General features: G+C 40.0%; 1 protein-coding gene across 1 annotated transcript in view; it reads left to right on the top strand.

The window, feature by feature from the left end:
- Nucleotides 1–297: 297 nt before the first annotated feature.
- Nucleotides 298–25,982, top strand: part of lhx3 (LIM homeobox 3) — a 55,127-nt gene continuing 29,442 nt past the window's right edge. The window contains 3 exon segments of the mRNA XM_051931617.1: nt 298–671; nt 16,313–16,484; nt 17,205–17,407. Of these exon segments, the coding sequence (XP_051787577.1) occupies nt 599–671; nt 16,313–16,484; nt 17,205–17,407 (448 nt within the window). The 5' untranslated portion in view covers nt 298–598.

Raw genomic sequence — 25,982 nt, 5'->3', positions numbered from 1 at the left:
GCGGTAGACAATTGAGTGACAGAGAGAACAATTCGCACTTTTGTTGCAGCCCTTCATTGGCGAACAAAAGAGAAGCAATTGATTCAAAAGGGGAATTTGCATCCCGACAAAGTGGGGACGCGGCTCCGGCTGAGCTCCTATTGTGTGCGCTCACAGCCGGACACGTGCGCGTGTGAGTGTGCAGTACGCGACTCGGCCAGAAGAAAAGGCAGCGTGGGCTGGCGCGCTTGTGGCATCGCGTCGCTCTTTAAGTCAGCACCCTGGACAGGGCAGGGCACAGCCTCCGCCGCACTGCCGTTGACTTCAGCAGCTTTGTTATGTTAAAGAGCAGCCCGGGGTCAGCTGACACAGTTAATTGTCACTCGGGGCTTCTGCTTTTCATTTTCAGTTATAAAGTTGATGCCTTCGTTCTCGCTGCTCTTTCTCTCTGCTTTGATTTGTAACGTTTTGACATCTCAATACCGTTTTTTTCCCCACGACTTAAAAGCCTCTCGGTTGTCACCAAACCATTAAGAGTCGGAAATCTGTTCTACTTAAACTTCGACGAATTGGTCTTCTTACCTATATATGTAGACTTTATATTTAATTGTTTTAATTCATGATGTTACTGGAGCACCCAGGATCCAGCGCTCAGACAGCGGCAGGGTTTCCACGGTACACGTCCAGTCAAGGTAAGAACTTCAGAGTTTGTGTCGCAGGCTGCCGTGTCGAATTGAAATGTCACGCCGTTTAACATTCTGTCGACACTGGTAATTTGCTGTGAAATGCTACCTGCTGATTTTAATGGGTGCTTTTATTTGTTAGCCATCGGGGACAATAATTGAAAAGAACAAGGAGTACATGTGCCCACATTTAGAACGAGACAGCGACATATAAAGTATGTCCTCCTAAGCAACGGGCTGCATCAGCCAGCTATAATATTATAAAAGATTTTTAAAGCGTTTATGTATAATAAACATGTTAACCACATTAACTAAGGTTCTAGTTTGAGACTATCATCGCCATCCTGCCTTGGGTTGTTTAAAATTAATAAATCACACGGCTATAGCAGCTCATTCACTTTGTATCGTACTTTAATGTGTGAATATTTTCAGGGCTTGTCATATTATCAACAAGTACGTGGTAAACAGTTTTACCTTTTGAAAATTTCTTTCGTTCATATCTATGCTCTGCTGTCGTTTTCATGTGCCGTTTTTAAGTTGCCAGTTTTCTTGTCAACGTTTTGACCATTTTGTTATTGCTGAGCTCCACTTTTTTGAACAGCAGCGTTCACTCCCGCTGGCAGCAGACGTTATGAATACGTAATGGCGCTCATTGTTAGTGGATGACATGAACAGATGTAAAGCGCGTGCTGTCATTTCACACCATCATTCACTTCTGTCACGCGTAGACCACCTCGACACTCCTAAACCCCGGGGTGACACGGCGATGCCCTCGATGGTGTGTCCAGCGACCGCCATCGTCTACTCGAAGGCATTCATTAAAAATGGAAACCTTCTGCAAACATGGTGAAGATCTGAGGAAAAAGAAAACTTTCTTCTAAGGGGAATGCACGGCAATAATAAATAATAAATAAATAAATAATAAATAAATAAATAAAAACATTCTTCTAAGGGGAATGCACGGAAATAATAAATAAATAAACAGAAAGTAAGAAAGAGAAGCGGATGGGAGCAACACAGTCACTGCGGTGTACCAGTGCGACCCGTCGATATTTTTCGTTATTTGTTACCATGTTAGAGCTCGAATATTTAAGGAAAGGATACTGCAGTGTTGTCACGGCAACGAGTTTGGCGGCATTTTTCTGTTTTTGGAAAATGTCCTGCTAATTGAGGGACACTCATTAAGTGACCAAAAATTAGCTCAAAGATTACAATTTGTGGGCTTTAGATGTTAAACAAAGATTCTATCTATGAAAGACACAATAACCTTTGCTTTCTTATCTATCTATCTATCTATCTATCTATCTATCTATCTATCTATCTATCTATCTATCTATCTATCTGTTGTGCATTTCACATCTACCTAATATTGTTAAATGTAGTACATTCTATCTATCTTTTATAATGCCTTGTCTACTTATTGTACATACGATCTCTCTATCGTATTTTAATTATTTTTAAAATTAAGTTATTAGAAAACATTTTTAACCAAAACAATTTCCGTATATTAAAAATCCTTCAAATTAACAATTTTTATAAAAAACAAAAAAATATAGCGCTCTTTCTGTTTATTCATCTTTCTGTCTTATACTGTACTAATGTATTTATTGCCTTTCCCGTCTATGTAACGAAAATATAAAATAACTATTTAAATATATATTATACAGCGCCTTTAAAATGAGTCTTATTTCTTGAAACCTATCTATCTGTTATATAGTGCCATTCACATCTATCTATCTGTATTTTATTTATTTTAAAAATGACCTTTATTAGACCAAACAAAAAATAGTATTGAATTCATCAAATAAAAAAACATCATAAACGTGTTATAAAAAACATTTACAATATCATATAACTCATTTTGCTTTATCCATCTCTCAGTCAACACCATACTTATTTACCATTCCCAGCTACGGAATGAAATTAAAAATTAAGTGTTTAAATTATAATTAATTATACAGCGCCTTGCAACTTCATCCTTGATTTCTTGTTATACATTGATTTTCTATCTTATATATCGTCTTTTTATTTATTTATCTTTCTATCTATATTACTCAATTCACTGCCTGTTTATGACATGAAAATAAAAATTTACAATGTAAATGCGCGTTATGTAGCGCCTTTCTCTTATTTCTGTTTTTATTCGTACTAATGTACTCAGTGACTTTACCCTTTATTTAGAAAATGAAAATATTTAAATTCGTGTTCTATAGCGCTTTTCAATGCGTTTATATTTCTATTCTAATCTAATTATCCCCTTTTCTTTGAAATAAAGATAAAAATTAGTTATTTAAAATGCTTATTATACAGTGACTTTCTCTTTACTTATCTTTCTGTCTGTATAAATGATATTAAGTGCCTTTCCCATTAGTCTATGAAATGAGAATAATTGTTAGCTATTTAACTTTCGCATTATATAGTGCCTTTATGTTTAATGAACTATGTATATTAGTGACTTTCACATCAGAGAAAATAAAAATTAACGAGTTAAACGTGTATTTTATAATGCCTTTCAATAGTCTTTTGCTTTTTGTTGTATGCGGACAATCTAACATAGTGCCTTTCATTATCTATCTATCTATCTATCTATCTATCTATCTATCTATCTATCTATCTATCTATCTATCTATCTATCTATCTATCTATCTATCTATCTATCTATCTATCTAAGGGCGGAGTGATGGCTCTGAGGTTAGGGATCTGCACTGGCAATCGGAAGGTTGCCGGTTCAAATCCCGTAAATGCCAAAAGGGATTCTGCTCTGTTGGGCCCTTCAGCAAGGCCCTTAACCTGCAATTGCTGAGCGCTTTGAGTAGTGAGAAAAGCGCTATATAAATGCAAACAATTATTATCTATCTATCTATCTATCTATCTATCTATCTATCTATCTATCTATCTATCTATCTATCTATCTATCTATCTATCTATCATATAGTGCCTGTCATATCGACCTCTTATTACTATTTAAAAGTGATGTTATATATCTGTCATTTAACGCCTTCCATATCTATCTGTCTATTTTATTTAGGTTTTTTAGGTAAGTCGTCTATCTGTCTTATGCTTTGTTTATGTGTTATTGTTTAATAACATTAAATAACAAAACCAGTTTGCTCGACGGCGAGTTTTCCACAAACAGACTTGTGCCATTTTGAATTTAAATCTGACCTCATTAAATACGTGAAGCGCCTCTTTCTTCTAATCGCACACTTCCCGTTTAGTTTACAGGATGATTTTATTTTTCTAATGCACTAAGATTCATATAAAGCCCATTAGGATCAAGGCGCTCCCCCAACAGGTGACCTTTATTTTATTCTGTTGGCCATCAACGTCGCCCATTTTATTCCATTACTGTCGCGTGCCTTTTCCAAAGAGCCCCGATCAATAAGACATAAAAAAGTATTATTAAAGCCTAAAAGTAGGAAAAGAACATTGAAGCATCGCGCACCTTTCACCAAAATGTGTTTCATATACTCTGAAAACGCAGGCAAATGGGGCATTGATTTTGAATTCATCAGAAGAAAAACATCCTCGGTGGCACTACGCTTGATTTCCCAAGATGGCCTTTTGCGCTAAAGATCAGTGTCAATAAAATGTCTCGGGGTGTTCCCTCACTTAACGTTTTATTGAACTGCAGATCTTTCCAAAGTAAACAGTTGTCTTTTAGAAGTCGCTGCACGGACACGGCTTGATGTTCAAGTCAAACCGCGTCTCGCACACTTCGGCCTCCACCGAGAAGATATTTGACAAAATGAGAAATGCAGACATTAACAAGCAGACCACCGCGCTGACAAACGGGGACGTTGACCCGACCGGCCCCGCACACCGCCCCAGTCCCATATTTGCAGCACGGAGTGAAGTCCGCGTTGTTCTTTAATTGGTATTTCGTTTTTAGAAAAGATAAAAAGGCTGGAGAGTGCAGGGACTTGTATAATAATAAAAACAGGGATTCGTAATTAAGCTGTAAATATAGATAAGCTCAGTACGTTCAGTAGCGTAGATGTGTGAATTTCATTATTTTAAAAGTACTCTTCGTACTGATTGAGATTTTTTTTTCTTGTAAATAGAAATGTCTGAGTTTAGCCTGAATGGGAGATAACGGGAGAGACGGAGGTGGGAAGGGAGACGAAGCAGAAAAGATGTTAAGAAAGCGAAAAGCCTCGTCCTAGGTCTTATACATTTGATTTACCCTTCTTTTCACAATAATATGATTTATTTAAAGCTAATAATTACAGTATAATTTGCAGCAGCAGAGTGTCGTATCCATCCATCCACCAGCCAGTCGGTCATTTCCATGGCTGCATGGTGGTCTCGGTTTGAGTTGTTTTGTATTTGGGATCCAACTTCATTAAATTCTACAAAGGGGTATTAATCTGGGCATTTCCATGTATTCAGGATTGATCTTTATATCGACCACAGTTTTTGATTTAACGATGTGACCATACGGGCGTGAAAAAAATTATTAACATTCATATTCAAATTGTGCTGTCTTAAGAATCCACAATTAAAACTTTTAAAACGCACTTAGTTCTTAAAAAGGTTCATCCGTCTTCATATATAAAGGGCACTGAACACCAATATTACACAGAAGACAAGAACGTTACGTTGTATTAAAAAGAATTCGGAATCATAAAAAGAGCACAGCGCTTGAGTTCACTTTAGTAATGGCGTCTTTATCAAGACACTTCATGACCAAAGAAATTCAAAGCAGCGTTTTGCTTATTTCAAGCCTTTTAAGAAAAAATAAATAAAATAAATAAATAAATAATAAAAAAACAAAATATCGGAAAAATGCCGCGCACTTTGGGTCAAAAAAGTCCTGGACAACGCATGGATTGGGCGCCAGTCTGTAACAGAGCCAGTATGCGGCTGATACTCCTACTACTATTACTAATTATTATTATATTATTATTATTATTTCAAACCGCCGTAATCCAGTTGGGGCTGCAGGCGGTCTAACAAGCGGCATTTGGAAGCTCATAGTAAAAAAAAAACCCAAAACTGGAGCCACGTCATAACAAAGTCAAGACTACGACTACTGATAATAATAATAATAATAATAATAATAATACAAATTTTCAAACCGCCGTAATCCAATTGGGGCCGCAGGAAGTTTAACAAGCAGCACTTGGCATTTCATAGTAAAAAAACCCAAAACTGGAGCCACGTCATAACAAAGTCAAGACTACTGATAATAATAATAATAATTAATAAACATTCTCAGACTGCACCAATTCAGGGCTGGTATGGTAAAAACAAGCTGTGGACGGGGCGCCATTTCTTAACAGAACCAATACTGCTGCTACTACTGATAATAATAATAATAATAATACAAATTTTCAAACCGCCGTAATCCAGTTGGGGCTGCAGGCGGTCTAACAAGCGGCATTTGGAACCTCATTGTAAAAAAACCCCAAAAACTGGAGCCACGTCATAACAAAGTCAAGGCTACGACTACTGATAATAATAATAATAATAATAATACAAATTTTCAAACCGCCGTAATCCAATTGGGGCCGCAGGAAGTTTAACAAGCAGCACTTGGCATTTTTATCAAACCCTGGAATGGGAGCCACGTCATAACAAAGCCAACACTACTACTTCTACCAACACCACCACCACTAATAATAATAATAATAATTAATAAACATTTTCAGATCGGCGTAATCCATTTGGGGCTGCAGGAAGCCGGAGCTTAACCTAACGGAATTTGGAACTTGATAGTAACAATCCCTGGTCGGGGCGCCAGATTATAACAAAGCCAATATTACTACGACCACCACTAATAATAATAATAATAATAAACATTTTCAAGGCGGCGTAATCCAATGTAGCATGGCGGGATGCTGGAGCCCAGCCTGGCGGCACTTGGCACTTAATAGTAACAAACCCTGGAACAGACGTCAGTCCAAAACAAAGCTAACACATGCTATTACTATTAACATTAATAATTTATTACACGCATTTTCTTTTATTTGACGCGCTTTGTAATTATCCACCCCTGTATATCTCATGTCATTTTCTCCAACGCTTTTCCTGGTAAGGGTCACAGTGTGTGTGTGTTTGTCTGTATGTATATACTGTACACACACACACACAAACACAAATGGAATACAGACCGGGCTAAACGATTTACTCAATATTCCAGTAAGTATGAACAAATGGGTTAAAGAGATAAATGTCTGAATATTTCATTTAGGAAAAGGAGACGTGGATTGATTAAACAAGGCAAAGAAAGTACGATATATATATTATAGACCGACACGTCGATAGGCGTGCGTGTGTTTAGTTTGTGTCTTCCTGCCTCGCCCTTGTTTTCTGAAACTAGCTGCTGTCTGTCAACTGTCGATTTATAAAGCGTAAAAATGCCAAAGGTTCTCAATTCTTCAATCACAAAGTGACACGACTTTTGCAAAAACAACAGCGGATTGCGCTTTTGCTCCCAGACGCAGCTCGTTATGACCTTTTCCTCGACTCCCTTTCTGGCCTAATTCATATTTACTCCAGTTTCCATGAAAGTGTCGGATTGCGTCTTGGCCGCAGCCCCCGGTCCCGAGAGTCTTTGAGAGTATAGGAGTCCCCTGCGCTCTTTGTCGCTGCTGATATTCCATCTCCGTCCTTCTTCCAAAGGCGACGCGCACAGGATTTAAGGAGACGGAAAGCGCGCTCTCCGTTGGGACATTCGAGCGCCTGGCAGTTCTGCGTTCTGGACTCTCGTCATATGAATAGCAGCCGAGTACGAGGACCTGAGGAGGGTCGTTTTCTACAGCTGGAGTCCCCTGTGGCTTTTCCGTCGGATGCAGATATCATGCGAGATGGATGCTCTTAACGACATTGGCTCGGTGAAAGAAGCACCAAGTACGGATATGCTGTTCGCCCTATTAGCCCAGAACGAAGATCTCCGCAAAGGTAGAGTCTGCTTGTGTCCCGAACAAGTGTGAGCAGCCGTCACCTCGGCTGTCAAGTGCGACATCTCATTAGGACTTCATTAAAGGGCGACAGCCTCCTTTTTTAACGATGTTGGCACTAAACTTAGCAAAAGCCCGGGGCGCTTTTTAGAATTTGAATTCAAATCCAATTCGTATAACTAAACTCCTTATTTATTTGTTGAATAGATTTTTAATTACTCTTATTATTATTATAATTAATTGAGGAGAAGTAATGCAAGTAACATATTTCTTTAGTTTTTTTTTATCACTCCTAGCAACTTTCACTTAAGGAAACTGCTTTTTTGTTTTAAAATTATGAAAGTGGTTTAATTTTTTTATGCGCCGTTTTTTAATTTAACAAACAATGTTCGAAACTTGATTGGTTTTTAAGAAAATTTTCCTAAATCCATTCTGAAATGAACCTAATTCAAGTCATAAACTGAAACTATAAAACGTCAAACCCCGTGTAAAATTTAATTCATACTCTGATATATTTTTGTGCCATTTTATATTGTTTAGAAATAATTCAACAATACCCATGCATGTACGTATTCATCTACTGGACCTGCTCAGTCCATTTTAAGGGTAAGCCTGGACAGGGCACCAACACATCACTGGGTACGCAGTCGCCATGCCAGTTAATTCAAAGGCAAAAATGTGGGATAAAATGTCCACTCACGTGTAACGATTCGGTAAAATCAGTGACTGATAATCCTTCGAATGGCTGGGAAATGTAAGGCTGTCCTGTCGGTCTGCACGCTTAAAAATACAAAAATAAAACTGCTTCTGCAGAGCGATGTCCCAGAGGATCCATTTTTGTTCCCAAAAGCAACAACCATTTAGGCTCAAAAAAAAAAACTTTATTTAAATCCAAAAAGCCGATTACGGGGGACAATGATCACATGACCGGAAATCTCTGGAGATGTCACATTTATGGGTTACATGCAGCCTGATGGAGCCGGCGCTGTACGAAGGGTTAACATGACATTATGTAAATGGGGGACACCACTGAAAAACCGCGGACATGGCCTTAAGAGGTGCCATGAATACCCACCAGTAGACGATAACACAACTGTGAGATAGAAATGGGCGCCTGATTTTAAAGGTACTCTTTAATCAAACAGAAACAGGCGATAGGCTACGTCAGAAAATTGCTGTAAAACGTAATTGATCAATATGACAAGGGCTTTAATTTGTAAAATTCTGAATAATTCACACTGACTTGTGCTTCATCATTGTGATATGCAGAATATGGAATACCAGAACATATCTATCTATCTATATATCTATCTATCTATTTATCTATCTATTATATAGTGCCTTTCATCCATCCATCCATCCATTTTCCAACCCGCTGAATCCGAACACAGGGTCACGGGGGTCTGCTGGAGCCAATCCCAGCCAACAACAGGGCACAAGGCAGGAACCAATTCCGGGCAGGGCGCCAGCTCACCACATGGCATACACACACACACACCATGCACACACTAAGGACAATTTAGAATCGCCAATGCACATAACCTGCATGTCTTTGGACTGTGGGAGGAAACCGGAGCGCCCAGAGGAAACCCACGCAGACACGGGGAGAACATGCAAACTCCACGCAGGGAGGACCCGGAAAGCGAACCCGGATGTCCTAACTGCGAGGCAGGCCTTTCCTTTCTATCTATCTATCTATCTATCTATCTATCTATCTATCTATCTATCTATCTATCTATCTATCTATCTATCTATCTATCTATCTATCTATCTATCTATCTAGTAGTACTTTTCATATAGGACTATTTTTGCTATTTAAAACAAATATCTGTAACGCCTCTTATGTCTATCTGTATTATTTAGGTTTTTATATCATATGGTGCTTTTATATAGAAGCTTATTATTAAAAGCAATCCCTGTCTTCTGTTGTCCCTTTAAGTTCCTACTATACTACCAAAGTTTTGGGCTCCTGCTCATTCTGTACTATACGGGAATGAGCTTAAAAAATAGGTGAAGAAAACAGAAAGTCTCAGTTTGTGTTAAAATAAATCTGACGGGTGTTTTTGTCGGTCCTGCTCTTCCATGAAGGTATAACGGAGCCATTCCACATTTTTCAAGTAGGCTTGTATGAGAAACTGAGCTCTCGTGTGTATTGGCCACACATTTAGTCGATTCCCTTAATTTTAAAATGTTCTATAAACATGAAAGCACGAATCATAAAGGACGATGAGGATGATGTTGATGATGATGATGGTGATGCTGATTTATCGTATAATGAGCTCGTTCAGGGTCGGTTCCTGTTTTCTACCCACGCTGCTTAATAATAAAATGTTATTTTACGGAGTCGTGTGTTTCCTCGTTGATCCGCTGCTTGACACCCATTTCATTCTTTGGGGGGTTTGATTGCACATGAACTTGGATCGTTGGGCTTTGTGGACAGAATAGAAATGTTGAATATGCAGCCGTCTACAGCAGCTTACTGGCAGACCATTAAAACTGTTCTTGTAGACAGCGAGAGTCCTTTAAAATCAGAAACCCACTGGGATTCCACCAGTCTGTTGCTATCTTTTCGTGACTATTTATGGAGCCCGTCACGTATGTAAGAAATATAAATAAATGCATTTTTTTCTGAAAAATTCATGTGGATGTTTTTTTTGGGAACCGTCGCTATGAAGAATCACTCTGGAGTTTTTATTTTTAAGCGTGCAGGTTGAGCTCTCGGACTGCATTACGTGGGCATCATGATGATGATGATGATTTATTTTATGTATGTTTTCACTGTGATTGTTACCACAAAAAAATGTGTTTTAAATAAAAAACAAGAGAATGGGGGTGATCTGGGGGCAAGGGGTACCACTTGGAAGAATACACCTGTCTTTAGAGACCCCCGGGTCACCAAAAGGAATTCACCAAGTTGTACAGTGAACAGCGAGCGGCACAGAGGCTCAGCGAATCTTCAATGCGAGGATTTTCTCTTCTCGGTTTTCACGTAGTAAATAAATAATGGTGGACCCCGTGCATCTGTTCGAAAAGTTAACTTTGCTCGCCAGTCTACAGGCGGGCCGCTGAAGAGACCTCGCCATTATTTTTTTTGATGAAAGACCCGCACACCACACAAAAGGAAAATAATGCTTCTTTTCAAGGTTTGATTCATAAATTAAAACAGAGATAGGCTTGGCATGCTCCGCTTTCGCCACTTTATCTTTTGAATAACTCGGTATGTCTTTTATAGGCATGGAAAAAAAATCTCGTTTCGTTTCTCATCCTCAAAAAGAAAAATAAAATCCCAGTCCTGAAGGGAGTTTCAGCTCATAGCATTGCAAACCACACGCAGGAACTCTCAATAAACCCGTTTAGACTCGCATGAGAGACACCAGTTTATCTCCCAGCCTCGGAGACTGCTGCTGGAAATAATGAGAGGAAAGTGGAGTATACGAATACTAATACTAATTCTAATTCTACCATTACTTATTTGGATGTCGCCTTTATCCAAGGCAACGTACAGCATTTGCGGTACAATTGGTGACATTTCTTTTGTTTTTTACTAAGTGGAAATCAGGCAGGCAAGTGAAGCGATTTGCTCAGGTCACACCGTGGCCCCCAACCGTGAGGTCCAACGCCTTAACCACTATGCCATATTACCTGCCTGGTGATGAAGATGACAATATCAACAACAATAGCAATAATAATAATTAATAATAATAATACGCAATTATGATAGCAAAGATCCATCCATCCATTATCCAACCCGCTATATCCTAAGTACAGGGTCACGGGGTGATAGCAAAGATGACAACGATAATTATAAAATTAGTAAAGGTCGATGATTATAATGATAACAGTAACAACAATAATAATAAGTAATGAAGGTGATAATAGTAACAGCCACTACAATAATAAATGATACGATAAAACAGTGCAATTTATTTTTCTGTAACGCTCGTCACAGAATGGCGGCGCAGATCGCTGTGATAAATTCTCAGGTAATGATAACAACAATAACAAAAACGGATAATGAAGATAATAATAACGATAAAAATAATCGTAGCAATAACAACAATAATTATCAATTATAATTACAATAATAATAATGATAACAATGATAACGATAATCACAATAATTATGTTAATAAAAATAATAATAGAATATGATGACGAAAATTATAATTATAGTAACATCAACAATAATTAAAAAGATGACAACTATAATAATAATAATAATAACTGATGATGATGATAAAATAATAACAATGATAGCAATAAATATTGATGGTTATATTAATAATAACAACAATAATAAAAGATTATGGTGATGACAATTATAATAACATCAATAATAATAAATGATGATTATGATCATAATAACAGCAACTTCAACAACAATGAATACAAGATTATAATGGTATAAAAATAATTTCATCCTCATCATCATCATCATCATCATTGCTCCGTCCGTTCCACGTTATCCCCGTAATTCCATGGATTTTTCCTCCCAGGTTCTCCGGTTTCCCTCTGACATCCCCAAAGGTGGTCTTTTCTTTTTTTTTTTTTATTTCCTGCCGATTCCCAGATGCCCACTGCTGGGTGTTACGTGAATGGACCCTCTGCCTCTCCCTTTCCAGGTCTCTTCCCTGCCTTGGCCACCTGTCGCCCTGCGTGTGGCCTTGAATTGGGTGAAGCGGCATTGCTGCACATTCAACTTGGGCGGCACCTGCGACCTTCCGTGTGACCCCCGGCGAATCTGATCCCCCGCAGTGTTACAGGTGAAGCGAACTGGCCGAGGGTGCAGTGGACTGGTCTGATGGGCACAAAGGCAGCGATCCAAATTGAAAGCCACCCCAGACTCCCTAGACTCCTGTGTCTGCGTCATTTACGGACCGACCGGGTGTAACCAAACAGCGATTGACTTGTGATTTGTTAAGTCGCTCCGCAAGTAAACTCACTGCAAGTAAAATGTAGCGATGATACCCTGGCATTAAAAAAAAGTATGGATCTCACTGTCGTTCACCCGGCGGGCAGGAACACCGATTAGTCCCCGCTGGCCTGGTGGCTCCCGTGAATCCAACGAGCTCGCCGTCGCCGCCCGGTGTCCACACGCCATGTGCTGCGCGCTCGCGGATGATTTTTATCACCAAGTTTTTTTTTTTTTTTTTCCTGAGCGCAGCTTGTAAAGGGGGGATCACGCTTCCATATGCAATTAGCTTAAAGGGGTGGTCTTTGAGAGCAGGAATCAAAGTCGACGCTGTCCTCCTCCTTCTCGCGAAAACAAGAGGAATATCAAAGCTACAGCACATCGAGTGAGGGGGCTCCGACCGAGGGGTACCATGCAAAGTAAGATGGGGCTTTCAGGGTGACTCTACTCGCCACTGGCGGAGCTCTTCTGTCTTTATCTGGATAGCAGGACCGCCGAGGGCATGGGGGCTGGGACTGGGGCTGTTGTTATTACTTTATTATTATGAATGTTCTGGGTGAGGGGGTTTATAGTAATTTATTCCATTCAGATTATTGTTTTGCGCCTTAGATGATCAGATTAGGCGTTGTCGGGCAGAAGAAAGCCTCATTGTTTTTTTTTTATAAGATGCTAATATAGGGGGGTCATGTTAATGCTACATTTAGCTCGACCCATCAGCACCAAACGAAACGCTTCTGGTCGCTTTGAATTAGGAGCGTTCACATCGAATGGTGCTCTTTGTCGTCTCCAGCTTTGGAGTTATTGCTCAGAGATATGGGTTGTCAACCTTGGACTCTTACTTTAGCCGGCAAGTCAATGCTGCTGTTTTCATTCGTTGTGGGCGGCTACGTCTCATGACACTCGATCGTTACTTCAAACGCACGCGTAGCATGAGACTTTTATAATAATATAAAGTATTAGGTATGCATATTGTCTGGTTATACATGATGACGTCGGAGGTTATTTGGAGCTGGATCGGAATAGAATCTTAATACATACAAACAAAAAGAAGACATGCCGACAACTTCATACTTCGCATGGTTTATTTGAAAACAACTGACTGCAAGCACCGCGTCTCTTACGAAACGGAAAAGTCGGCACAAGTCCTGATGTGCACGTTATGTCGTGGAAATCCGCGAGAGGCAATCGCGGTGCCTGTGCTAAGAAGTTTTACCTTAAGGTGAAGTGCAAAGCCGCCGTTCGTTTACATTTCGGCTTTCTTTATATATATATATATAAAAAACGTCCGAGGTTCGATTCCCGAGAGGGAGTGCAGTGGAGTGTGTACACCTGATGAGCCCAGAATGAGGGCGAAACACGTGTCGATTACTCTTTGCATTTATTTGACAGTAAACTATTTCAACCATAATATATATATATATATATATATATATATATATATATATATATATATATATATATATCACGGTGAGAAATTGAGTATCTAATATCAATTTAGCATCGTTTAGCCAATCCGCGGCATTTAAACGGACACTGAGCTTCAGCGACATCGCCAAAATTACAAGAACGGCTGCTTTTTAGGGAAACTGTGAGCAGCGAAGGCGATTCACTTCAACGGATAGTTTGAAAACACCTGCTGTATTTGTGTCCAAATCATTTTATAATAAATATGCTTGTTGCTGTAAATAAGGATTAAAAAGTATACTTCTGGTTTTACCGGCGCCAGGACAACCAGTGCGCCGTCTGCTCATCGGTTTGTTTGTCTTTAGCGAGGACTCCATGAAAGAGACCCCTTAGGAACGGGTGGGCGCGTTTAGGACTGAAAAAGCATTTGGAACTTGACAGGGAATGTAACGTATTCTTTACGATTCCGTTAATAGCGTTACTTTCTATTATTATTATTTTTTTATACAGCTATGTAAATAAACCATGCTGGTAATTATGGTAAATAGCAAATTCGTAATGGTAAATTTTTACTTGTGAAACTTTAAAAGTGTCCATTACAGTGTCACTGTTGCTGTTATTATTATTAGTATATAAAAAAGTAAATAAGCCATGTAGGCAATTCTGAGATAATAGCGTATGTGTAATGTTAAATTTTAATTTACGAAATTTTACAAGCGCTCACTGCAGTGTCTTTATTATTATTATATTATTATTATTATTATTATATCTGCACTGTATATGTAAATACAAAAGGTATAATGTTAAATATTCATTTGTGAAACTTTAAACGTGTCCATTACAGCGTCATTATTATTATTTTATCTGCATTTTAATGCACATATATTTAAATAAGCCAAGTACGTAATTATGTATAAATAGCACTTATTATTATGTGTTTGTTTTACGACTTTATTTTTCTACTTTTATTTTTCTCTTTTTTTATCTTTAATTTAATATTGTTTTTTTGTATCAGTATGCTGCTGCTGGAGAATGTTGAATTTCCCCTTGGGATTAATAAAGTATCTATCTATCTATCTATCTATCTATCTATCTATCTATCTATCTATCTATCTATCTATCTATCTATCTATCTATCTAATGCACACATGATAATTAATTTAGCTGTAATTCATTAAATGACACCTGCTTTTTATTATTTATTTGTGAAGTAAAAATATTCATAGTAGTAGTAGCAGCACAAATAATAATATAAATTAATAATATTGTCGCCGTTGTTGTTTCTGCATTTTATTTCACAAACACGTATATAAACCTTGTAGTCAATCGTAATAAACAGTGCGGGTATTGTTTCTTAAAGTATAAGTATAACTGTATTTATACTTGTCCATTGCAGTATGTTTATTATTATTATTATTGCTGTTTTTCTTGTTTTCGTTAAGTTTTAATACACAAATAATATAAATGAATTACTGTAGCTGTAATTCAGTAAATGCTAGCTGCGTATAAACTGTATATAGAAGTCGTAGCAATAATAACAATATGATTGATTTATTTTTGTCGACTTTTGAGTGTCTTCGTTTAGATACTAAATCTCCAAAAGAGGCCTAACTATTGAGAATTTCTTTAAACTGTGAACGGTTCTCATGAATGTGATTATTACTCTTATTGTCATCATTACTTTTGATCTTACTGCTCCTACTGAAAAGAAGAAGAAGAAAACGACGTTTTTTGTTTGTTTTTGTTTTGTCTTATGCTGGCATTTCATTGAAGATGTGCAGCAGGACGTGCCCCTTTATCTGGACAGTTATCTTTTATGTCTTTATCGTTGCCTGACCATTTTCAGCAGGACATCTCGCGCTTGGTTCCGCTTGGCAGACTTCCTACAACCTTCAGATCGGTGCAACTAAAGGTCGAGTTCTTACACTCGACAGTTGAAACCTTTCTGTCTATTTCAGTTGTTTGTCCCTCTAAGGACCCTCTTGTCGCCGTGTATTGCGGGCTGCGCTTCACGTCACAAAGCCGTTGATCTGCGAGATCTAAGCCGTAGAGAGCAGAGGGTGGGAAGGGGGATTTCAGATTCATAGCTCTATAAAATGACGAGTTTGAGAGCAGAATAACAAATTAAAAGCACAGTGTCAGTTTTATGTTATATGGGTATTATTTTAATTTGTGCTTCATACACACACAGCTGACGGGTTAACTCCATATAATGAGCACATTATTATTATTAGCTCATCTTGTTATTTTTCTGAAAACGCGTTTCTTGATGAAGGTCGCAGTGATTCTTCCTCATCTTCTTCTTTCTATTCATTTGTTATTATTGTTACTATTTTCGGTGTAGACACATAAAGAACTGTGAAATAAGCAAAGACAAGCCTTTCAGCGGCTTTCTGATTCTGCGGCTTCTTCTCTCCTGTCTGTTCCAGAGATCCCCGTGTGCGCCGGCTGTAACCAACACATCGTGGATCGCTTTATCCTGAAAGTGCTTGACCGGCATTGGCACAGCAAGTGTTTGAAATGCAGCGACTGTCAAACCCCTCTGTCGGACAAGTGCTTCAGCAGGGGCGAGAGCGTCTACTGCAAGGAGGACTTCTTCAAGTGAGTGCCGTCCGCCGGGCTGACTGCGAGTGGGAGGGGGCCGTGCTGTCGGGTGCTGTGGGGGCGCCGAGATCAGCGTGGACCCCCCTGTCAATTTTGTTCTTTCAGTGTTTGCCCTTTTTGCCACTGCCAGCCTACACAAAATCCACCAGCGGCAGGTCCCTCATTCGGGAATCGTTGTTTCTTCTCTTCTTTTTATCTTGTTCTGAGTTGCTTTGAGTTAGCGCAAAGTCTACAAAACACAAAACAGAAAAGAGCAAAGCAACGTATTAGACCTCAATGTTATTATTAAAAAATGCTTTAAAGGAAGAGAGTCACCCTGTAATTACTGATGTACATGAATGTATTGATTCACATTACCAGCTTTATCCAAACCGGTGCTTTGGACTTTCCATATATTCTTGGTGCTCATGTAATGTCCCGTTTAATTTGATTTTATTACTAATTCGATTTAGAGCACACGGAATTTGATATTATTTTACACTGTTACCTTATTTGTATCTCACGGCTTCATTTATGTTGAAATTGGGATCTATAAGTGACTATCTACTAGACAGCACAATAGAAGCAAAAGAGCTGCCGCACGCAATGGCATTTGATAAAATAAGGGTGCATTCCTAACTTTATTATTATTTTTCACGCTTGTCATCACTTTCACTGTCCTCATTCTTTATGATTTTGCTACCGCCGATAACAACAGTGCTCATTTGTGCTTTGAAGGAGGTTTGGGACTAAATGCGCCGCCTGTCAGCAGGGTATCCCCCCGACTCAAGTGGTAAGAAGAGCCCAGGACTTCGTCTACCACCTGCACTGCTTCGCGTGTATCGTCTGCAAACGGCAGCTCGCCACGGGAGATGAGTACTACCTGATGGAGGACAGCCGGCTCGTGTGCAAGACGGACTACGAGACTGCCAAGCAGAGAGGTGAGGAGACCACTCCACCGGGCCGTCCGGGGACTTCAGAATAGATAGATAGATAGATGTGAAAGGCACTATATAATAGATAGATAGATAAATACTTTATTAATCCCAAGGGGAAATTCACAATAGCAATCAGGCATTGACTGTTTATGTCTCAAGGACTTTACTGCAGCAAGTTTAGGTTAGGCCACCTCCGAATCTTGTCTGCTAAAAATATTTGTGCACCAAATGAGGAAATCATTTTCGAGCCACATAATGCATAATTTACCTTAAACTGCCTCCCAGATATGTGAACATAGTGAATGTTTATTAAAATTTTCTAAGATATGTGATCTCTGCGCAGTTTAATTGATAGACAGATAGACAGTTAGATAAAGGCACTATATGATAGATACATAGCAAATGAGAAAATCATTTTCGAGCCACATAATACATAATTTATCTTAAACTGCCTCCCAGATATATGAACATAGTGTACATTCATTAAAATTTTTAAGATATATGATATCTGCAGTGTAGTTTGATAGATAGATAGATAGATAGATAGATAGGAAAGGCACTATATGATAGATAGATATTACTTTTAGTATAGTCGGCAGGATCACAACATTACATAGATAGATGTGAAAGGCACTATATAATAGATAGATAGCAAATGAGGAAATCATTTTTGAGCCACAAAATACATAATTTATCTTAAACTGCTCTCCTAGACATGTCAACATAGTGTATGTTCATTAAAAATTTTAAGATATCTGATATCTGCAGTGTAGTTTGACAGAGAGATAGATAGATAGATAAATATATAGATCATAAAGGCACTATATGATAGATAGACAGATAGATAGATATTACTTTTAGTATAGTCGGGAGGATCACAACATTACATAGATAGACAGATGTGAAAGGCACTATATAATAGACAGACAGCAAATAAGGAAATCATTTTTGAGCCACATAATACATAATTTATCTTAAACTGCCTCCCAGATATGTCAACATAGTGTATGTTTATTAAAAATTTTAAAATATATATCTGCAGTGCAGTTTGTTAGATAGATTGATAGATAGATATGAAAGGCACTATATGATAGATATTACTTTTAGTATACTCGACAGGATCACAACATTACATAGATAGATAAATATATAGATAGGAAAGGAACTATATAATAGATATTATTTTTAGTATAGTTGGTAGGATTGCAACATTACATAGATAGATGTGAAAGGCACTATATGAAACACAGATAAATACATAGATAGGAAAGGCACTACATAATAGATAGATAGATGTGAAAAAACACTATATAATTATAGATATTACTTTTAGTATAGTCGGCTGGATCACAACATTACATAGACAGATGCATAGATAGGAAAGGCAATATATAATAGATAGATGTGAAAGGCACTATATAATAAATAGATAAACAGATGTGAAAGTCTCTATATAAGATAGATTTAAAATGCACTATATAATGTAGTGATATATAAGCAGTAAATGCACTATATGAGACAGAGGTACATTACTAGGAAAAGTGGAATTTAAGAGTTATGTACAATAGGTAGACAGGACACTATAAAAGATAGATAGATAGAAAATGTACTATATATAAGATTATTAGATAGATGTGAAAGGCACTATATAACAGATAGAAAGATAGATTGACTGCAACTGCTGGGCTTACATAAATCAGCTTATCCACCTTCATAAAAGGACAAGTACTGTATGTGTGTATCTGTGTATCTATTTGGTTTCTATGTTTCTGTTATTTGTCATTTGGTATGGAATTTGTAAAAACTTTGAAATTGTTTGTGATGTGCCATCTGTTGGAATGAAAAACGCAAAGCATTTTATTACTGCATGCATTTCAAAATATATTCCAACAGACAGTGCACTGTAAACGTTAATGCTGAATATGTGCAACCGACAGTATCATTTTGTCGAGGGAAGGACTCAATCGAAATGTTTGGGTGCCAACTGGGACACCCCATTTACTTGGAATGACAAAAAAAAAAGAAAAAACCTGAAAACATTAACAAATGATAAAGTTTTAACCATTGGCCTCACGGTGCTAGGCTCTGGACAGCGGTCTTGTCACAGGATAGCTCTGTAAGGTGATTAACTCATCTCCTAAATGAGTCGCCAGTTCTCGGGAGTGCCTCGCTTTTATAGCTCCTGGACCCAAAGGGGCCTGGTCAGTTAGTGACTGAACCTCCCTGGTGTTCCGGAGTGGTAGCGCTTACCTCAAATGAGCCCAGAAGGCAAACCTCAGACACACATGCAAGCCAATAGTAACTGCTGGACAGACTGAAATCAGCTTATCCAAACTTAATAAAAGAACATGTGGCTCTGTATCTGTGTGTCTGTCATATGTCTCTGTTATATGACATTTGGCATGGGATTTAGTAAAATCAGTACTATTGTTTGTGATGTGCCATCTATTGGAATTAAAAATGCCATGCATTTGATTTTCTACATGCATCACTAAGTATTTTCCAATAAACAGAGCACTGCAAATGTTAAAAGATGATATTAAATGTCCTTGGCCTCCTTATACCTTTGCATCAAGCCTACGCCGTAACAGTGGGTGCAGCCTACAGCATCAAAAGCAGTTACTGCTTCAGTGTCACATCGCGCTGCAGGTTCATGCCTTAACACTAGTTGGCAGTGTTTGCAGTATGCAAGAAAAGCGAATGATCCATTAAAATGCCAACAGGTTTTGCTCTCCAGGATCTCCACTGCTCTTGATACACAATTTCTTCTACAAATTTTTCAAACGTTGGCCAGCTTCCAAACCGATGTTAGCCGATATTACGTGGCCGCCATCTGATTACGTTTTCAGCGTTGTGATGAGGCATCGTATGGACATGTATATTTTCTAACTTCTTTGAGCAGTCTTATCTCAGTCTGCTCCATATTTACTTCACAACAGCGGAAGATAAATGGAAAGGCGTTTCAGGAAATTTGCACACTCGTAAAATTAAAGGTTCTACACGGGCACTTGACTGAATTGTGTGGTTCCTTATACAGCCATAGCTCGATAAAGAGACACTTTGCTTTATGACGGATTCTTTGGGCTTTGAAAAGGTTCCTAATATGTGGAGAAATAAGAAATAGTTAAGAGTCCAGTGGGCTACCTAGCAGGGGACTGACAGATCAAGAGAACCTGAACTTGTATGCAGTGAGAGTACTTTTAAAATCAGGAAGCCACTGGTATTTTATAAATGTGTGATGACAGATAGAAAAATAGATAGAGTGAAAGGCACTATATAATAGGTAGATAGATAGAGTGAAAGGCACTATATAATAGATAGATAGATACAGTGCATCTGGAAAGTATTCACAGCGCATCACTTTTTCCACATTTTGTTATGTTACAGCCTTATTCCAAAATGGATTAAATTCATTTTTTCCCTCAGAATTCTACACACAACACCCCATAATGACAACGTGAAAAAAGTTTACTTGAGGTTATTGCAAATTTATTACAAATAAAAAAACTGAGAAAGCACATGTCCATAAGTATTCACAGTCTTTGCCATGAAGGTCAAAATTGAGCTCAGGTGCCTCCTGTTTCCCCTGATCATCCTTGAGATGTTTCTGCAGCTTCATTGGAGTCCACCTGTGGTAAATTCAGTTGACTGGACCTGATTTGGAAAGGCACACACCTGTCTATAGAAGGTCCCACAGTTGACAGTTCATGTCAGAGCACAAACCAAGCATGAAGTCAAAGGAATTGTCTGTAGACCACCGAGACAGGATTGTCTCGAGGCACAAATCTGGGGAAGGTTACAGAAAAATTTCTGCTGCTTTGAAGGTCCCAATGAGCACAGTGGCCTCCATTATTCGTAAGTGGAAGAAGTTCAAAACCACCAGGACTCTTCCTAGAGCTGGCTGGACATCTAAACTGAGCGATCGGGAGAGAAGGGCCTTAGTCAGGGAGGTGACCAAGAACTCGATGGTCACTCTGTCAGAGCTCCAGAGGTCCTCTGTGGAGAGAGGAGAACCTTCCAGAAGGACAACCATCTCTGCAGCAATCCACCAATCAGGCCTGTATGGTAGAGTGGCCAGACGGAAGCCACTCCTTAGTAAAAGGCACATGGCAGCCCGGCTGGAGTTTGCCAAAAGGCACCTGAAGGACTCTCAGACCATGAGAAAGAAAATTCTCTGGTCTGATGAGACAAAGACTGAACCCTTTGGTGTGAATGCCAGGCGTCACGTTTGGAGGAAACATGGCACCGCTCATCACCAGGCCAATACCATCCCTACAGTGAAGCATGGTGGTGGCAGCATCATGCTGTGGGGATGTTTTTCAGCGGCAGGGACTGGGAGACTAGTCAGGATAAAGGGAAAGATGACTGCAGCAACGTACAGAGACATCCTGGATGAAAACCTGCTCCAGAGCGCTCTTGACCTCAGACTGGGGTGACGGTTCATCTTTCAGCAGGACAACGACCCTAAGCACACAGCCAAGATATCAAAGGAGTGGCTTCAGGACAACTCTGTGAATGTCCTTGAGTGGCCCAGCCAGAGCCCAGACTTGAATCCGATTGAACATCTCTGGAGAGATCTTAAAATGGCTGTGCACCGACGCTTTCCATCCAACCTGATGGAGCTTGAGAGGTGCTGCAAAGAGGAATGGGCGAAACTGGCCAAGGATAGGTGTGCCAAGCTTGTGCCATCATATTCAACAAGACTTGAGGCTGGAATTGCTGCCAAAGGAGCATTGACAAAGTATTGAGCAAAGGCTGTGAAGACTTATGGACATGGGATTTCTCCGTTTTTTTATTTTTAATAAATTTTGTAAAAACTTCAAGTAAACTTTTTTCACGTTGTTATTATGGGGTGTTGTGTGTGGAATTCTGAGGAAAAAAATGAATTGAATCCATTTTGGAATAAGGCTGTAACATAACAAAATGTGGAAAAAGTGATGAAGCGCTGGGAATACTTTCTGGATGCACTGTAGATAGATAGATACTTTATTAATCCCAAGGGGAAATTCCCATACTCCAGCAGCAGCATATTGATAATAAACAATATTAAATTAAAGAGTGATAACAATGCAGGTATAACAGAGAATAACTTTATATAATGTTAATGTTTAACCCCCGGGTGGAATTGAAGAGTCGCATAGTGTGGTGGAGGAACTATCTCCTCAATATGTCAGTGGAGCAGGACCATGACAGCAGTCTGTCACTGAAGCTGCTCCTCTGTCTGGAGATGATCCTGTTTAGTGGGTGTGGTGGATTCTCCATGATTGACAGGAGTCTGCTCAGCGCCCGTTGCTCCACCTCGAATGTCAAACTGTCCAGCTCCATGCCTACAATAGAGCCTGCATTCCTCACCAGTTTGTCCAGGCGTGAGGCGTCCCTCTTAATGCTGCCTACCCAGCACACCACCGCGTAGAAGAGGGTGCTCACCACAACCGTCTGACAGAACATCTGCAGCATCTTATTGCAGATGTTGATGGACGCCAGCCTTCTAAGGAAGTATAGTCAGCTCTGTCCTCTGTTACACAGAACATCAGTATTGGCAGTCCAGTCCAATTTATCATCCAGCTGCACTCCTAGGTATTTATAGGTCTGCACCCTCTGCACACAGTCACCTCTGATGATCACGGGGTCCAGGAGGGGTCTGATCCTCCTCAAATCTCTTCATGTTTTTTTATAGAGCCTGTTACTCATCTAAATAAATAAAGAATTTTTCTGGGACCCTCATGTCGATGGCTCTTTAAAAAAAAAAATTGTTCCCCTTTGGCATTGCTCTGAAGAACCTGCACTTGCACCTTTATATCTAAGAGTGTAGTTATCAAAGTGACCAGTCAATTAGAGTCGTAGGGGTCTGCACAGGGTCCACGTTGTTGGGATGCGTGTTCACATTTTGGAAGAGGTGCATGTTAGGCTACACTACAGGCTATGCTTTAGGCTATGTGGGCGATGATGAAGAAATATAAATCAGCTTTAATGTCTACATTAATTACTTAGATATGAACCCATCTTAGACGAGTAGTACAGCTGGTGATGACATAAACCAACAAGTTGCTTGATTCATCAAATTACCAGTCCCAGTGTATGATTGATTAAATAATGCTGGAGCTGCAGATCTTGCCTTACCCGATGTAATGATTTCAGAACATTGTGGGTAGCCAGAAGGAAGGACAGGCATTTTGGCCAGGATAATGGAAGGTATCCTATCCGGGCAGGATGTCATAACAGAAGGACTGGAAGAATTGGCTTACCAGGAGCAGGTCATTCCTCCACACAGCAGGTGGCAGTGTTCATCAGGGTATAGAAGACCAGCCTGGCTACAGACAGGCACCAAGGACACACGATGTCCAGACACACACGTTTATTTATTCTTTCCCTAAGCCAGCGTTTCTCAACCTTTAAGTATTTGCGACCCGAGTTTTCATAACAGTTTTAATTGCACCCCCCTAAAGTTTTTTTGAAACCCTAATAAAATTTATTCCTATATTTTTTGCTGCCGATACACTGCTACAAGTTTAAAATTTCCCTACGAATAGCGAAATTACGCCACATAAGGCAACATTCGCGCCCCCTTTTTTGTTACTTCGCTGTCCTAAGCACACGCAGTGCACAAACCCCAATGAACTCAGTCCTTCTTTCCTCTCTCTTTTTTACGGCCGCCCTCACTCCTCCAGTCACAAGCTCCGTCCTCTTCCACCCGACTCCGGCTCCCCGAATGGTGTGAGGCGGCCCTTTTTATGTTGCACCCAGATGTGCTCCAGGTGTGCCCTGATGAACTTCCTGCCGCACTTCCTGGTGTGGCGGATGTGCTGCTATCCAGGACTCCGGGATTTTCAAGGTGCCCCCTAGCGGGACATGATGTAATCCAGGGGGGCTGCCCTCTTGTGCCCCAGGGAAGATATTGCGCCTCTCCCGGTTCTTCCCTTCTCCAGGCATCCCGGTGGGGCAATGTCCCCAGTCGTCTGCCACAACGGTTAATCCCGAATAGGACACAAACAGGGCTACATGGGTAATGGAGACCAGAAACGCAGTCCTCTCGTGGTCTATGGGGACCCCCAGAGGGTGCTGCCTGTGAGGGGGTTAGGGTTAGGAATGGGGGAGATCTCCTCTGGTTTCTGAACAACGCAGAATTGCGCCAGATCACTGGGACAAGAGACTTGAAGCAATTCCTCGGTCGAGCTTGAAAGAAAACCTGCTGCTTCATTTTAGTTGAGTCACGAGGCAGTGTGTGACACTCGGAGGGGAGGAGAAGAGAGGGGCAGAGCGCTTAAAAGTCAGCATATCGCCTGTGATCATTGTTGTATTTAAATTGGGGGGATTAAAAATCCTCTATTTTGAACACAGAGTTGAGTTGGGTCTGGTGTGTCTGGGGACTGGGGGCTTAGTGGCACCCCCAACTGTTCACAGCATAAAACAAGATTGTGACGAATAGCATATCCAATGCCCCGAGGTGAAGTGTCCCTTTTTGCCCATCACCACCTTTGAGGTGTAAGTATACAGAAGGCTAAGGACATTGGGACTAAATCCATACAAAGAACCTGCGGCAGTTATAAAGTTTGGTTTTGGGGACATGCGTGTCATAAAACAAGTGTGGAAGAGAACATCAACATCTAGGTGCCCAGCCATGGCAGACCTACATTTATGGGGCCCTGAAGCTTGAACTATTATGGGGGTTCCTTCACAACCAGTAAGGAGGTCTGCTATTTTCTTCAATGGGGTTGATCCACAAGTGCCTTGAGCATGGGAAAGTCGCTATATACAGTATATAAAATGTATTATTATGATCATTCTTCTTCTTCTTTCAGCTGCTCCCGTTAGGGGTTGCTACAGCAGATCATCTCCTTCCATATCTTTCTATCCTCTGCATCCTGTTCTGTTGTTATTACCATTATTGTACCCTCTGGGCGGCACGGTGGTGCAGTGGGTAGCGCTGCTGCCTCACAGTAAGGAGACCTGGGTTTGCTTCCCGGGTCCTCCCTGCGTGGAGTTTTCATGTTTTCCCCATGTCTGCGTGGGTTTCCTCCCACAGTCCAAAGACATGCAGGTTAGGTGCATTGGTGATCCTAAATTGGCCCTAGTGTGTGCTTGGTGTGTGTGCCCTGCGGTGGGCTGGTACACTGCCCAGGGTTTGTTTCCTGCCTTGTGTCCTGTGTTGGCTGGGATTGGCTCCAGCAGACCCCCGTGACCCTGTAGTTAGGATATAGCGGGTTGGATAATGGATGGATGGATGGATGGATGGATTATACCCTCCTCTCAGTGCTGTGTGATATTTACCAGAGGTCAACCAGATCTCTCAGGCTTTGAATTCAGCTTGTTGTTCCACTGAGGACTCATTGATGTATGCAGGCCAAGATGAGGAGTTCGATCTTCTGGATCTCTTTTCAAGCTGTCTCTTCATGGGAGTTTGTCCAGTTGCTCTTGGAACACCCTCTTGATGGTTCCCAGTGTGTTTACGACTACAGGAGCCACTCTTGTCCTCCTTCGTGTTGACTTTGATCTCTAGGTCTTTATATTTGATGATCTTCTCTGCCTCCTTGCTCAGGATGTTCTTATCATCCAGGATTGTCACATCGATGAAGACGCA

This window comes from Erpetoichthys calabaricus, chromosome 9, assembly GCF_900747795.2.
Source record: "Erpetoichthys calabaricus chromosome 9, fErpCal1.3, whole genome shotgun sequence".
Classification (NCBI taxonomy): Eukaryota; Metazoa; Chordata; class Cladistia; order Polypteriformes; family Polypteridae; genus Erpetoichthys; species Erpetoichthys calabaricus.
The sequence above is the reverse complement of the archived record's forward strand: the minus strand, read 5'-3'. Positions and strand labels throughout refer to the sequence as shown.